The sequence below is a fragment of the Melopsittacus undulatus genome, chromosome 7 (genome assembly GCF_012275295.1).
Source record: "Melopsittacus undulatus isolate bMelUnd1 chromosome 7, bMelUnd1.mat.Z, whole genome shotgun sequence".
NCBI classification, from domain to species: domain Eukaryota; kingdom Metazoa; phylum Chordata; class Aves; order Psittaciformes; family Psittaculidae; genus Melopsittacus; species Melopsittacus undulatus.
The window spans coordinates 12,159,820-12,174,086 of record NC_047533.1 but is presented as its reverse complement, the minus strand read 5'-3'; the positions used below and the strand labels follow the sequence as shown (position 1 = coordinate 12,174,086).

The following is a 14,267-nucleotide window of genomic DNA, read 5'->3' as shown; positions in this document are numbered from 1 at the left end:
AGATAGAGGAGGTTATTGCTTTATATACCTTTGCAGGCAACCTCTAATGTGGATAGATACTGAGAGAAAATTGCCTGTTAGTCCTTTAATTTTCCTGTTATTGCAGAGCTAATGAACTGTGGTGAAAGCCTTTTATTTGCAAAAGAGGATTTGAATATACACAGAACTGTCACACAGGTGCCTCCTTATGGAGCTTTTTCAGATGTCCCTGATGCTAAAAATTCTTGCTCTGAGGGCAGTATGTAGTCTGAAACTTAGCTGCTTCTGAAGTAGTAACAGCCTCAAAGAAAACCTTTTGCAAGAACAGTCAGCCTGTATTGCATTCTGTACCCTGTTTACCTGCAGTGGTTTTGATGATGTTATTCTGTCATGTTCTCCTTTTCATTCTTAAATGTATTTTAGAACTTGCTTGATAGTTCTCCATTTTAAATTAGTTCAACATGTATATATAAAATAATCTCAAGTTTGCCCCTCTTTACATTTTATTTCCCTGGTAGCTATCTCAAATGGACCTATAAATCCATCACCTCAGGCTGTTTTACATACATGTTATGAACTTGGGCAGGAGTAAGAAGATAATTTCATGCACAAGCCCATATGGGTGCTAAACCCTCAAACAGAATGGGTTCTTCATGTTGCCAAGGTGCAGGAATTGCTGGTGAAAAGAAACCAAATTCAGCTGAAATACCTTTTTTGGAAATTGGTTTTATGATGGCCTCTTTTTCCCAGCAGTTCTAGTGGTAGCAGTGTAGTCAAGCTTCTTGATTAATCTCTCCTAGTTAGCTTATACCTCTCCAAGTAGCATTGAAGCTGTAATGATGAGCTATGGAAGAGCTTCATAATACTGAAATGGAGTAGGCCAGTTATAGGGACAAAGCAAATCCTTATGTTTGATCCAATAGTTTGCCTGTAGAATTATAATTTCATGCTTTGAAACAAGTGAAAAGAGGGGAAACGTGGCAGTATGTTTCAACATTTTCCATATTCTTCTTTCCCTATACCTTTATATTTTGTGTGAGGTGGGGTACAGGAAACCGGAAATGGCTTTGTAGAAGTATAGTTACTGCTTAGCTTTGACATCAGTTGTAATTCACTTGTGTGATTTCTGTACCTAAACGCTTTGTTCTTTTTATATGATAATCTGTTCCTTCTTTGGGTTTCAAGGTAACTGTACCCTTGTGATACAGAAGCATGTGATCATTTCTGTAAATACATGCATATTTGAGGACGGCATTACAGCCTATGAACCTTATAGTATATACCAGCTCACTCTGACATTTATGCCTAGGCTGTTTTTCTTGTACATTTCTCCTGTATTCCAAACAATATTATCTCTCTTGGTGTGTTTATGGTATTGTTCATGTTAGCTGATCCAGAGTGGCCAAGAAAAACACCTTTTTAGTGTCCAGGTTGTTCCTATTGCAGATGTGTATTCAGCCCTTTCACAATACAAAGCTTAATACAGTTTTATTTCCCAAACTTCCACACTCTATGTATAAGAAGCAATTTGTACTTGGTGAGTCAGAGCACTGGGTGGGTATTAAGGTAGTAACTGCAAGAAAAGCAGTAATACCAGACCAAAAGCATCTGTGGTATGAAGGTGCTACAGCTGCCTCCTGATTGAAGTCGCAAAAATGCTTTTGTCTCAGTGACATTGTTTGTTTGTTTCTGTTTTCTTTTAAATGAGGGAGCAAAAGCTTGTAGTCAGGTTGCCAGGTAAACCTGCCACAAGGTGTGTAAATAACTGAGCTAACCTGGACATCCTTGGTTATTTGCTGACCTAGAGAGTACAACAAAAGAGAACTTGTTACTTTAATAATCCAGACATGCTGTGGGCTATGCTCTTGGAGGAGCTGAGTGCTACCAAAAGTATGAAGATTGGTCTGTACCTTATGTCCAGTTTTGGGAAAATGTAGCTGTGGTGCAGAGATGCAAGTCTGGCATATTGCTTTGTGATTAAAAACCAGTGAAGTAACTTTCGGTGGCTTTATGTCTGGTTTCATGACTATTACTGCAGTGGTTAAGCTGGTTAATTGGAGACATTTCAGAGAGGGTTCAAAATAAATGTGTTTTGACAGCTGCTTTTAAGGTTATTCAGGAAAAAAGAAGCTTATGAAAGCAGATTAAATACAGGAAAAGGCTACTACAATTGCAACTTTTCTGTTATTTTTGGTAATAGTGTGCTGTAACAGTTGGGGAATGTTCATGCAGCAAGAGATTTAGGGGTTCAGTTTTACTTCGAAAGACTGAGGCTGGATGGTGCAGAGAGGCTAAAGAAGTCCACTTTTGCAAAGTTACAAATGAACTTTCTTATCTACTACGAATTCTTATTTAACCAACTCCATTGCCTAGTATTGTGATGGTACTGTATGATGATACTTCATTACCTCTTGAGCTTGGGAAACAGTGCCTGCCAGCACAACCATAAGAGGAACTGGACTATTGTGACTGGGATACATAAGGTTAGCAAATCATATATCCTTCTGTTTATTAGAATTAATCAACCGTTTTTCTTACTCAAGCTTTTTTATTTTGTAGGAACTTGTTTACCAGAAAGCCAAGTGCAAGATTTGAAAAGCAAAATGATGTGGGATGGAAGTTGTTTGGAAAAGTCCCTCTCAGAGAAAACTCACAGAAAGATCCAAAGAAAATGCAAAAGGTATTTGTTTTTTTTCTGTGTTCAGATTAGTGATGGATATAGAAGCCAGTTAAGTTGATGATGTGTGTATATGTCTTTGAAGCTTGTTTGAATTGCACACAATTTCTTGGCAGTATCAAAGAAGTTTCTTCATTGAAATTTTACTTCCATTCTGACAGTGCTGTTCAAAAGAATGTGTTCTACTGGGTCATTGCATAGAGTACTCCATGAAAACACATACTGCTCTGGTATAAAGTGTTTCATGTGAAATTCAAGTGTATGAAAGTGTATTTGGTTTTTATAATCAGGCTTAATAGGTGTATTGAAAATCTTCACATTCCTTTTATCCCAGTCTAGCTTTCACTGACTTGTGGCCTTTGTGTCATAGACCTACCTATAACCTGCTGTTAGAAGAGAAATTGTGTTCTGCCGGGCCTTGGTTTATTTGTGCTTAAATAGCAATTCAAAGTACATAAATTCAAGATAGAACAAATGTAGTAGAGTGCCAGAAGCTTGTGCTGAAAGGCTAGTTTTACCCATTCCTTGTTTTCTGGATTATTTGCTGTTCATGATGAAAATTTGATTACTGACTTGAAATGTTGGGACAACACAGTTAAGGGTAACTGAATGGAACAATATGATTTTTTTTTTATGCGTGTACAGTATAGTTCAACTTTGTGTGTATTGAAATTGTTTATCAAAGTGGTTCCTTGAAGAGAGAAAAATTTTAACAGCACCAGAAACGCCAAAGAACTCTGTTTTTTATCCCATCTTCATTGCTGCTTAACTAGTTTTGAGACTTGTTTTTATGTGTGTGTCTGTTGCTTATATTTTCCAGTAGCTAGATCCGTGACTTGTTAAATTTTAGCAGCTGCTTTTAGGGGCAGGGGAGGGGAGTGAAGATGTTATACAAAAATCCTTTTAGGTCTTCCTTTGTGTGTAATGACAATGAAAAAGCACAATGAAACCGCATTTTCTCCTTCTTTGCATATCACTTCTCAAGCTGTAGCTTTATAACATTATTGAAAACAACATTTCAAACGACTGGTTCTGCTACAAATAAACCCTGGCACATTGTGAATCAAATAACCTGCCTTCCCAGTAGGAAAAACCCTGTGAAATCCAGCTATGTGGTCGGTGGTCTATGAGCTGCTTTTTCACTGATTAGAAAGCCTCATCTTTCAATCTGTCTCACTTGATCCAGGGTTTTTGGCTTGCATGTGGGCATTTTGTGTGTTTGGGACTTTGTTGCATTTCATCTAGTTCTTGCTTCCTTATTCAGAATGCTGTGGGAAGAGGTAGGTTTTCATGGAGAGAGACCGTGTAGTAAAAACTTCAAAACCAGGTGCTGTGTGTGAAATTAGGATGTTTAACTTGGGGTAAAGTGCTCTGGAAATGTTGGTGTGTTGTGTGATGTGACTGTTCTTATCTGTAGCCAGGCTGTTAATCAAAGTAAAGTTCAAACAGCTTTTGGAAGTTGTCATTATGATCAACTGTTCTGACTTTATCTACAGCTTTCTTGATACCATTAACAGTTCTGAAGTCTTCACCAAAGATTTTTGATGACACAGTTGAAGGGGCTTAAGACTCACCTTATTGTAGTCATCTGTTCTTTGATAAGTGGGTATATAGTTTATTACCATCTTGTGGGTGTTGCTGGTGCTGTGAATGTTTTTTCTTTAGATTCAAACTATCTTACATTCTGAGTATTCAGTTGCTGTGGTTTAACCCCACCTGGCAAATAAGCCCCACACAGCTGCTCTCACACACCTTGCAATAGGATGGGGCTAAAAGAGAGAAACTTGTGGGTTGAGATGAAGACAGTTTAATAAGGAAAGTAAAAGCCATGCATGCAAGCAACGCAAAGTCCAGCATGGCTGCAGTCCCTTCAGAGGGACACCTGCTGCTGCACAGCCAGAACCACAGCCACAGATACTTTAAGATGTACCCACTTTGGCATGGACTTATCCATGACTATAGACACCTTGGTGTGTCCTGCTCCCACATGGACTCACCCACTAGTCACAGTCCTGTTGGCTTGAGTTCACACTTGAGTTTTAGCACGGCAGCACAGAAACAGCAGCGATGCCCAGGTGCATGGCCATTGCTGTTATCAAAATGTTCCCAGGCACAGCAGAGTGAGTTGATAAAGCAGTACAGTGTGCAGCAGAAACAAAAAGCAGCCACTAATGAGCACTGTGAGCTCCATGTCAAGCACAGTAGCCTGTCAAATAATAGCTAAGCAGCAATAATAGCTGGAAATTTGATCTGGCACATTCCAATCAAATCTGTCACTATCGTGGGCCTGTCGAGCCCCATGTTGGGCACCAAAAAGGACTGTTGTGGTTTAATCCCAGCAGGCAAATCAACCCTGCACAGCTAGTTGCTCATTCCCGCTGCAGCCTGTTGGGGGACAGAATCAGAAGTGGGTTGAGATAAAAACAGTTTAACAGGTAAAGCAAACACAAGCAAAGCAAATTTGTTCCCCGCTTCCTGTGGTCAGGCAGGTGTTTGGCCATCTCCAGGCACGCAGGGCTCCATCACAGGTAACGGTTACTTGGGAAGACAAATGCCATCACTCCAAACATCCCATTTGATTCTTCCCCCAGCATTATATGCTGAGCATGACACCATTTGGTATGGGATATCCCTTGGGTCAGTTAGGGTCAGCTGTCCCAGCTGTGTCCCTCCCATCCTCTTGTGCACCCTCAGCCTGCTCGCTGGTTGGGTGGTGTGGGGAACAGAAAAGACCTTGGGTTTGTGTAAGCACTGCTCAGCAATAATGAAAACATCTCTTAATTACCGACACTGTTTTCAGCACAGATCCAAAAGATAGCTGCATACCAGCTACTATGAAGAAAATTAACTCTATCCCAGCCCAAACCAGGACATCACTGTTAGTAGAACATAACAGCTTTGAATGGCTTTAATAAATTTGATAGAAAAAAAGGAACTTAAAGAATTATGTGCTATGGCATCCAGTCATTAGTGAGTTTCTGGCAAGACTGCAGCTCTGAAACAGTTCTCCAGTGCCTCTTGGATAACAATAACTAATTCTTCCTAATTTATTTTGAAGTTATTTGTGACATGTAGGCTTTCTGAAACATGAGCAATTCTGTAGATTGATAATTCAGTCTCATCAGCACCCAAAAGCACATCCCAATTTAGGTTACCCCTCACAGGTTGCTTTGACAAGGTCAAAGTAGCATTTGTATTGCAGAGGTTTTTGCCCATTTAGAGGAATGCTTTTACCTCTTTGCACCTAAAGAACTTGTGTATGTGTAAGTGGAGGAGGTGACAGTATATGGCTACTGTGATGATGTCTGTTGGCCAACAACAGTTCCTCCTTTGTCCTGGCAGTGTTCAAGGCCAGGTTGGACAGAGTCTTGGGTGACATGATTTAGTGAGAGGTATCCCTGCCCATGACAGGGAGGTTGGAACTGGATGATTTCAATGTCCTTTCCAACCCAAACCATGCTGTGATTCTGGGAAAAGGAGTACTAGCTCAGAAGAGTAAATGCTATGACTCTATTACTTACTGTATTTTATTGTCAAGGCCAGAAGAGTAGGTGCTTGCAAGATCCTTAGCTTACATATTGAAGAATGTGGAGGTGTGCAGTAAAATGTGGAAGTTGGGGAGATGGGAAAGGTTCTAGGAAATAATTTTGGTAATGATTTGTACTTTTTCCTGTGGGGCATGAATCAAGTTTTTATAGGTGGCTGTTAATTGTGCTTTATGCACACTTTACGTGAAATTGGGCTTGGTTTTTTTGTTTTAATTTTATTTACTTCCCAGAAGCGCTGGAGCCCTCCTTAAAGCTGAGTGCAATGGGAGTTACACTTGCATCCTACGAACAGAGTGCCTCAGAAGCCAATTGTTTGGGAATACAAAGTTAGTGACTGTTTTGGAGCTTCAGACTCCATATTTTGATCACCAGTGTTTCATGACTTGAAACTGTCTTGCACAAAGAGAAGTTGGAACACTCTTACATGAGCTTGTTGATATGGGAGCTGGGTCCTGAGGACTGTATGGAGAGCTGTGAGGTCCTCAACAATGATGGCAAAATCATGGTTTTTAGTTGAGCACTGTCAGCTCTATGTATTGAGTGAAGTATGTAGAGCACACAGTGGAAAATGCCACTGAGACACAAGGGACTAATTAAAAATTTCAGTATTCATATAATGTATGTAACTTCCTATACACCTAAAGAAAACTACAACTGGAGGGAGAACAGTGAAGTTCTTCAGACATCGTGGGAAATTATCAGGGTTCTGAACCCTGCTGTCTGTTGCTCTTTTAAGATAACACAGGGATATGTAGCAGCAGTTGCCTGTCACTCTGTACCATGATTTTCTGATTATATTACACAACTGGGCTTGTGCAGACTTGATAAGAAATAGACGTTGCTCATATGCTGTTGGCCAGTTATCATGGTTATTGCTTCCTTCCTTTAGTTTAGGCCCTCTGTCTTCTGCATGTGCAGGATTATCTGACCTTATTCATAGGATTCAGTGCTCCAGCAGACTTATTTCTAATGTTTTGTGCTGCTGATGTGATATACAATAGAATGTGTGTTGGCATGTGCTTGTAAGTTTTCATCACTGTCGCTTGGGCATCATCTGGATTTGTACTGAAAAAGTACTCAGTGCCCTGTTAAAGGATTTAATATATTTGCTGGTGGCAGAAACTGCCAGGCTTCTCAGAGTCTGTTACTTGAGATGCCTGAGCTTCCAGGAACGGTGGAGATGTAGATGGCGCTGGCGCCATCCTTCTGAGCTTGACCTTCTCCCTCCTGTTCCAGTGTCTGCCTTTGTTGGCGCTGGTGCTGGAAACGGGGGCTGTGTATTGAGCACATTCCATTCTCTGGCTGCTCAGGTTTGACTTACTGATTCTTTTCAAAGAAAAAACCCCACACTTACTCATGCCAAAGGATCCAGGTCTTCCTGCAGATTGTCAGCTCACAGCAAGGTTGTTGTCTGTGAAATACTCATTAGGCTATGGAGGATGTGCCTGACTACAGAGGCTCTTGAGCAATGTTTCTATTAACAAATCTTGATCTAAGTTAATTCTGAAAGGCAATTTAGGAGAAAGGTGATACAGTCTTTGTGATTGGTTTTTTTTACTTGATTATGGTTTTCTGTCTTGGAAAAAAAGAAAAAATTGAGGTTGCCTTTCATTTGTTTAGACTGTCAAAAGTTATTTGGATTATCTAAGGTGCCACAAAGTATCCTGACTATCATAGAGCTATGGTTTGTATCAGTCATCAAGTTTCACATACCTGGGGAAATCTGTTTGACCATACTTGCTGGGTGTGAAGCACTGTGCACAGGAGTTAAGGTGACAGCCACCAAACAGTCCTTTTCCAGGCTGGATTCTTTTGCTTGTGGACAGGCATCAAAGAAATACCTTGTCATTATTTGGAGCCCTGTGAGTATCCCATTAATTTGACTGCAGGCACCTGTAAGGAGTTCATTGGTGTGTTCATGTTTCCATGTTCTGATACCTTTATATTATATGGATGAAAGATGTTTTGATTCGGTTGTTTGTTTTTTTTTTCCAGCATGAGATGAACAAATTTGACTGCAAACCTAAATAGTCTTCTGAAAAAAAGGATGATGGGCTTGTGTGTGTGCACCCGTTTTAAACGTATAAAGGGATCACTCTTTAAAATACATTCTTATTGTACATTGTTCTGATACTTTCCTCATAATGTTCTCATCTGGGATTGAAAGAAATCTGCAAGAAAGAATGCAACTTCAAGACTTGTGCTTACGTGAAGTACTAAAGAGGGGAAAAATAGTAATTGAGCTGTGAGATGGTTAAAAGTTGATCTTAGAAATGCCAGTTCTTCCTTCCTTCCTGCCTTCTACTTGTAAAATAAATGAGGAAAACTCCAGACCCTCAAACTTTAGGTGCCATTCACAAGCTGAACATTGCTATACTGTGACTGAAGGTGGCTGTACTGTGTAAGACACACACACTGTGTAAGAAGTAGCATTGTAACATTTTTTCCCTCTGACAAAAAGAATGGTCAAACAGGTTTCTGAGCATGTAAGCCTTTTCTCACATCCTATAAATACTCTTCTGACAGCACTCACTTCTTCAACTACTGTATGTACAACATAGCATCATACTCCAGTTTAACAGTGTGGCAATTAAAATCATCCCAGCTAAGTTGCTGTTCGTTATACTTTTAATGCTGACAACATATGTGAATGTTAGTCTTTTGATGAAGAATCAATATTAACATACACTAAGGTTGGAGCGCTTTGCATGATCACCAAGAACTTTTGTACAGTTTTTATCCAGTGAAATGTTTTAAAGCTTGAAAGCTGTCAAGATGTAACCTGGTCTGAGAAGCTGGATGTGTATTTACCATGGAGGTTTGCATGATTCAATTTTTGTATCAATTATCTTCAGGAATCCTGCTTGGGAAGAACTGGTTGTGCCAGTTGCTTATGTAATTGATGCATGAAAATGCTCTGAAAGTCAGATGACAGTGCTTCACTATGAGTAACCACCTAAGTTAAAGTCTCTTCCCTTCCAATAGGCAGTAGAGCTGGGCTGGGCTTTGTGGCCACTGTTTCTGTCAGGAATCCTTTCAAGAAAAGGTGATGATGTTCTCAGTTGTCTCCTCTCATGTGATCGGTCTTTGCAGAACTTGTTTGCAACTGGCCAGTCAAGATCTTGTGTATGAAGAGACTGATTTGTACAGAGGAAAGTCAGATTTTAGCTGTATTCTAGAGACATGTTACAGCTTAAATGAAACTACTTTTTTTCTATAGGGTACATCTCTTTTTTTGTAAGAGGAAAATCCTTTTTTTAATCAGCGCATAATTTTCTCCCTTCCAAGTGTGCTATGACCCTGTGAAGACTATTGAATTTAACTTAATATGAATTCCAATAGGAGCTGAATGGGATGCCTTCGGTGAGTTTCGATACTAGTAAAATTCAGCACATATAACACTTAAGGCCTTTCAATAACAATCTTTGCTCACAAATTCAAATGTAAACATGTTATAATCTCATTTGCTGATATTCCGTACCAAAATATTTGTAATTTCTAATGGCAGTTCCTTAGTAATGAAAAGTAGTTGTGACTTTTAATATAGGGATTGTCGTCTTCCCAAGTTTAGAAGGGTTTCTGTTCTGAAAGCCATAGTGCACTCTAGGAGAGGGGAGAGCCATTTTTTTTCTTTCTTTATTTTCCTATCAGGATAGGATTCAAATAAAGGAATTGTTGGGGAGTTGGATTCCTGCCATGAAGCCACCAGTGATGGAGGCAGTGGAAAACTGCCGTGATTTATAGGCAGCAGTGGATAGGTAACAAGTTTGCCTGTGGAGGCAAACCCAGAGGAGGCCCCAGGAGCAGGTTGCAGGTGTGCAGTATGTGGAGCTTACAGCCAGGCTTTGCAGGACACCTTGCTGCTTCTGCCCTTACACTGCAACAAAGGCACCTGAGTCAGATTGTTCAGCCTTGATGATCACACTAGTACAATATTACTTCTATCATAAAGCTGTCAACAGTGTGTTCTCAACATCTCCTACCAAACTGCTTTGGGTTTTTCTTGTTTTCAAATCATTCCTTTGTTTGTTTTTCCTGAGAAGAAGGAGGGATGGAAAAGCCTTTTTGTCTTTTTGGTACCAATTATAAGATTTCCCAACTGGCCTGCTTTCAGCTGGTGGCGCAACAGGCTTTCTTTTAGGAATGATGCACTAACAGGAAATAAATCAATGAGATTTACCAATTATGTTTTCCTCTAATTAGATCATGACTACACATGGGATCAATATTCCATTCAATTAAAATCAATTGTACTTAAGAGGCTTACTCTACAGCATATGATAAAGTGAAAATGAGCTCTTGAAACAGCTAAAAACATTGCTTGATGCTTAAGTGTTGCTTTTTTATGGGATGAATAGTTAAGTTTATAACAGTACTCAAGGAAATTTTTGTAAGTTGCTTTGGGTCAGTTTTCATTCAAATCGATCCTCACTCGATTTTCCTTTTTTTTTTTTTTTTCAGCTATAATCTTAACTGATTAATAACATCACTTTACTCAAAGTCTGTTTTTCAGCTGGAACCTATTATGTAGAAAAGCATTGCAAGCAACAGCACCCAGCAAGAAATACTGAAATTATTCCAACTCATGCTTCAGGCAGATGGGAAGAGCTACTGCTGAGAGCAGTGTGTTTTATCTGGGGGGAGAGGTGGGGAGCCCCCGGGAAGAGGCCACTGAGTGCTGATGTGTGGAGGATCTTGTGCAGCTCCATGTGTAAAAGTGCTCCAGATGGGAGCTGTGCCATGTGCCTGGCTGCTGCCACGTGTCCCACTCCTGCATCCGCAGTGCTCTGCTGATGGGTGGCAGTTGTCTAAAAATACTCAGCTGTTCTAAGGGTTTGTCCTCACTGCTTTGTGCTGCAATCAGATGGTCCATTCAGGGCTTTTTGAAGAGGAAGTTGGTTCAAGCTGGCTGCTGACTCTAGCAGGAGCTAGATCTACAGTTTTGAATGAAGTATTGTCTTCTGCACACACTGAGTTTGTCTTTGGGTAGATCACTGGGTAAATCATTGTGACTGATGGCTGTAGTTGTTAATGGTGAGGTGGCTGTGTGCATGTGCACTTCACTCAAACTTCAAAGTATTCTAGGCTGTACTGTCTATGCATTTTACTGTTCTGCAGTAGAAGTCCGAGGGTGTAAATGAGTCACTTCCTGTGTTCTCCTTTTCTGGGTTCCTTTTTACTTGTCAGCCTTCAGGAAGGCAGGATTTAGGTTTGCCATGGTTTCCCCAAGTTCCTCATTTTAATAATAAAGAAACAAGAGTTTCTTTGCACTGCAATTGGAGTGCAAGAAAGCATAGTGTTAGTGGAAGACTAACCTATGCTTATTCTTGTTGCAATCTCTAGAAATAAAGGGATAACTCTAATTTTCCCACTTAAGAACTATAACCTCAAACTTGCATATTGCCTTAATGCACTGCTATTTCATGTCAGTGCTGAAGTCCTTAAATATTTTTTTACCCCTCAGGAACTGTACTGAATAGATTATTCAGCAATTCCAGTAGGCTGTGCTACTCAACAGAGTGTGTTGCCCATGTCCTGACTTGAAAATGACCTGCCTCAAACAAATCTACTATCATATTTAAACAGATATAGCAAGAGTAATAGTTTCTATCCACACTAAATGAAAGGGTAATTTAATACTATGGCAGGATTGTTCCTGGGTATTTTAATAATAAAAGACTGTAATATGAGCTACCCAGGTATTGTAATCTAGCAGTCTAGCTGCCAAAGTGCTGATGATGTTGGAGCTGCTTCCCTCATGTTATGGACATGTGAAAGCACAGAATGTGCTAAGGATATCTGGCTAATAGGAAATAATGAGCTTTGAGCGTCACTTTTAACAGTTATGACAAGCTACAAAGTATTATTTGTAAGGAAGTGAGAGGGTTTTTTTCTCCTCCATTTCCAGTTTTAAAGTTTTATTTTAGTTTTATTACTCTCTAAACCTCATCAAAATTTGGCTGGTCAAAAGCCCAGAAAGCTGAGAGGATCCTAAATAGGTATAGCGAGCAGCGTTTAAGGACAGGTATCTCCTTTGTGGGATAAAGATACTAAGTAGATGGAAGTGTAAGCTTCATTAGTTGTTTCTGCAGCTAAAATGTCAACTGCTGGTCTCTACTGAAGGGTCTGCTTCAATGCCAGTGGTATGTTTTAGGGGAAATGCAGTAAGTTTAAAGTTGTCATGAGATCATGAAGCTTGTCTGTCTTAATAGAAACAGTCACTTTGTAGCTGATGATTAGCATTGGGTGCAGTAAATTCACATGGCACAGAATATTTTAAAATGCAAGAAGCCACAAACTGGTGGGGAAGCTGCTTGATTTCTGAGGATGAAGTACAGAGCTCTTCCTGCCTCCACAGTTTCAAGGCCAGGGAAGGCAACTTTGCAGAATTCAGAAGACCAGATGCATCAGTGGAAGTTTGTTTTCACTTGCTGTTACATGAGAATCCAACATGCAGCTGCCATTTGTGTCTGCTATAGGTTGATACTTAAACACCCACATCTTTGTGTAGCCAGTAAGTTTTTTCAGTGTAGTAGCCTTCTACCGTGCATGCTGATACACGACACAGGAGGCTTTTGGACATTTTTTTCTCTCCATGAGTTTTTGGATAAAGCTAGAAGTCTGTAAAGAGCAAGCCTGGAAATACTGGCACATGTACCATTGCTAAAATTTGGCAAAACATTACTTTGAAGCAAAACTGGAGATAAATCCTTAAAGGCCTTTAAATACTGTGGTGGGACTGCCTATTGTAACAGGAGACTACAACCTGTGTTGGTGAAATGTGAAATTGAGAAAGCCTTGCTAGACTTCAGTGTGTTCTGTGTTAAACAGAGCGAGCTCCCAAGAAACCTGAGCCGAAAGTTTTCTTTGTCTGTTTTTCAGTTCATACATGTCAAACTTAATCTAAAATTAAAGAATGGCTGGGAGGTGAAGGTTGTGGAAGGCTAACTCTAGCCATGCTCACCAGTAACAACAAGCAAAGCTGATGTTCTTTGGCTCTATAAAATGAATGGAGTTGCAGTATGTGTGTTACTGGAAACCCTGAGGAGCCAGATGTAAGGATTATAAAAAGCCAGACTGCTACTTTTTCCATAAGTGTCCTTCTGAAGAAAGACTGGAAAAAAAATTCTTCAAATCTTAGGTTTTCATTCTCCTCCTCTCTGAGGACACTAAATCTCATTTTTCAACAAGATTTTATTATACATTTTTTCTGCCTGTTAGTAATTTCCACATCAAAATGTCTTTTGCTCTATTGAGAAGATGTCTCTTTAGCATTGCAGAGTTCAATGGAAGCAGTTTCATCAATATTGAAGCCTGGAAATAGTCATTGTTTTAAGATAGACTGTGAAGGTATGTTGCCTTCCTTCATGTATTTATATTTGCCTGTAGCTTTAAAAAGCTACAATCTCTTCTCTTCAAGACTGAACCTTAAGTGGTAAAGAAGATTATATTTAGGAAAATGTACATGTTGATCCAAGTTTTGTGAAATTGAACACAGGATGCACTAGACTCCACCAGTCTGAGCAGATGATGAGTGATAGTATGATACACACCACCAGTATACATACAAAAGAAGCTTTATTAGATATGTGATATATTGGCACTAGTAGCTGCCTCATGGGTAATTTTGGGGACGGGGAGCAAACATGGATGTAGAAAACCATTCAAAGAGGCCTTAGTGCAATAGACTTACCATGTTGCTTTTGTGTCATTTCTAAGGACAGACAGGTATCAAACTGGGAAAGGCCAGAGATCCTGAGAGATGCACAAGTCTTGGTAAGGGAGCAGAATAGAAATGAGCAGAGGGATTTGAAAAGAGGGATGGGGAGAAGTAGAATTATGGTTAAAAGTATCAACTGGAGTATCTTTCCTTATACTAGTTTGGTGTATGTACTGAAGTTGTATTGCTAATTACGAGCATGCACATACTTACCTATGCAGGCAGCTCTTTGCAAACAGAATAGTAACTGTGCGCTGCGGTGTGTATCTGGATCTGAACAGCATAATAATACCAGTTGTGCATTGAAAAGCAGATGGCATTCCTGGGTGACTTTTATACTCTC

The 14,267-nt window shown here is 39.8% G+C and overlaps 1 protein-coding gene across 1 annotated transcript in view; it reads left to right on the top strand.

Annotated features, from left to right (window-relative positions):
• Window positions 1–14,267, top strand: part of TBC1D14 (TBC1 domain family member 14) — a 73,560-nt gene that overhangs the window by 20,284 nt on the left and 39,009 nt on the right. Inside the window, exon 3 of the mRNA XM_005148504.3 lies at window positions 2,539–2,659. Coding sequence (XP_005148561.1) covers window positions 2,539–2,659 — 121 coding nt within the window. The remainder of the gene's footprint in view (window positions 1–2,538; window positions 2,660–14,267) is intronic.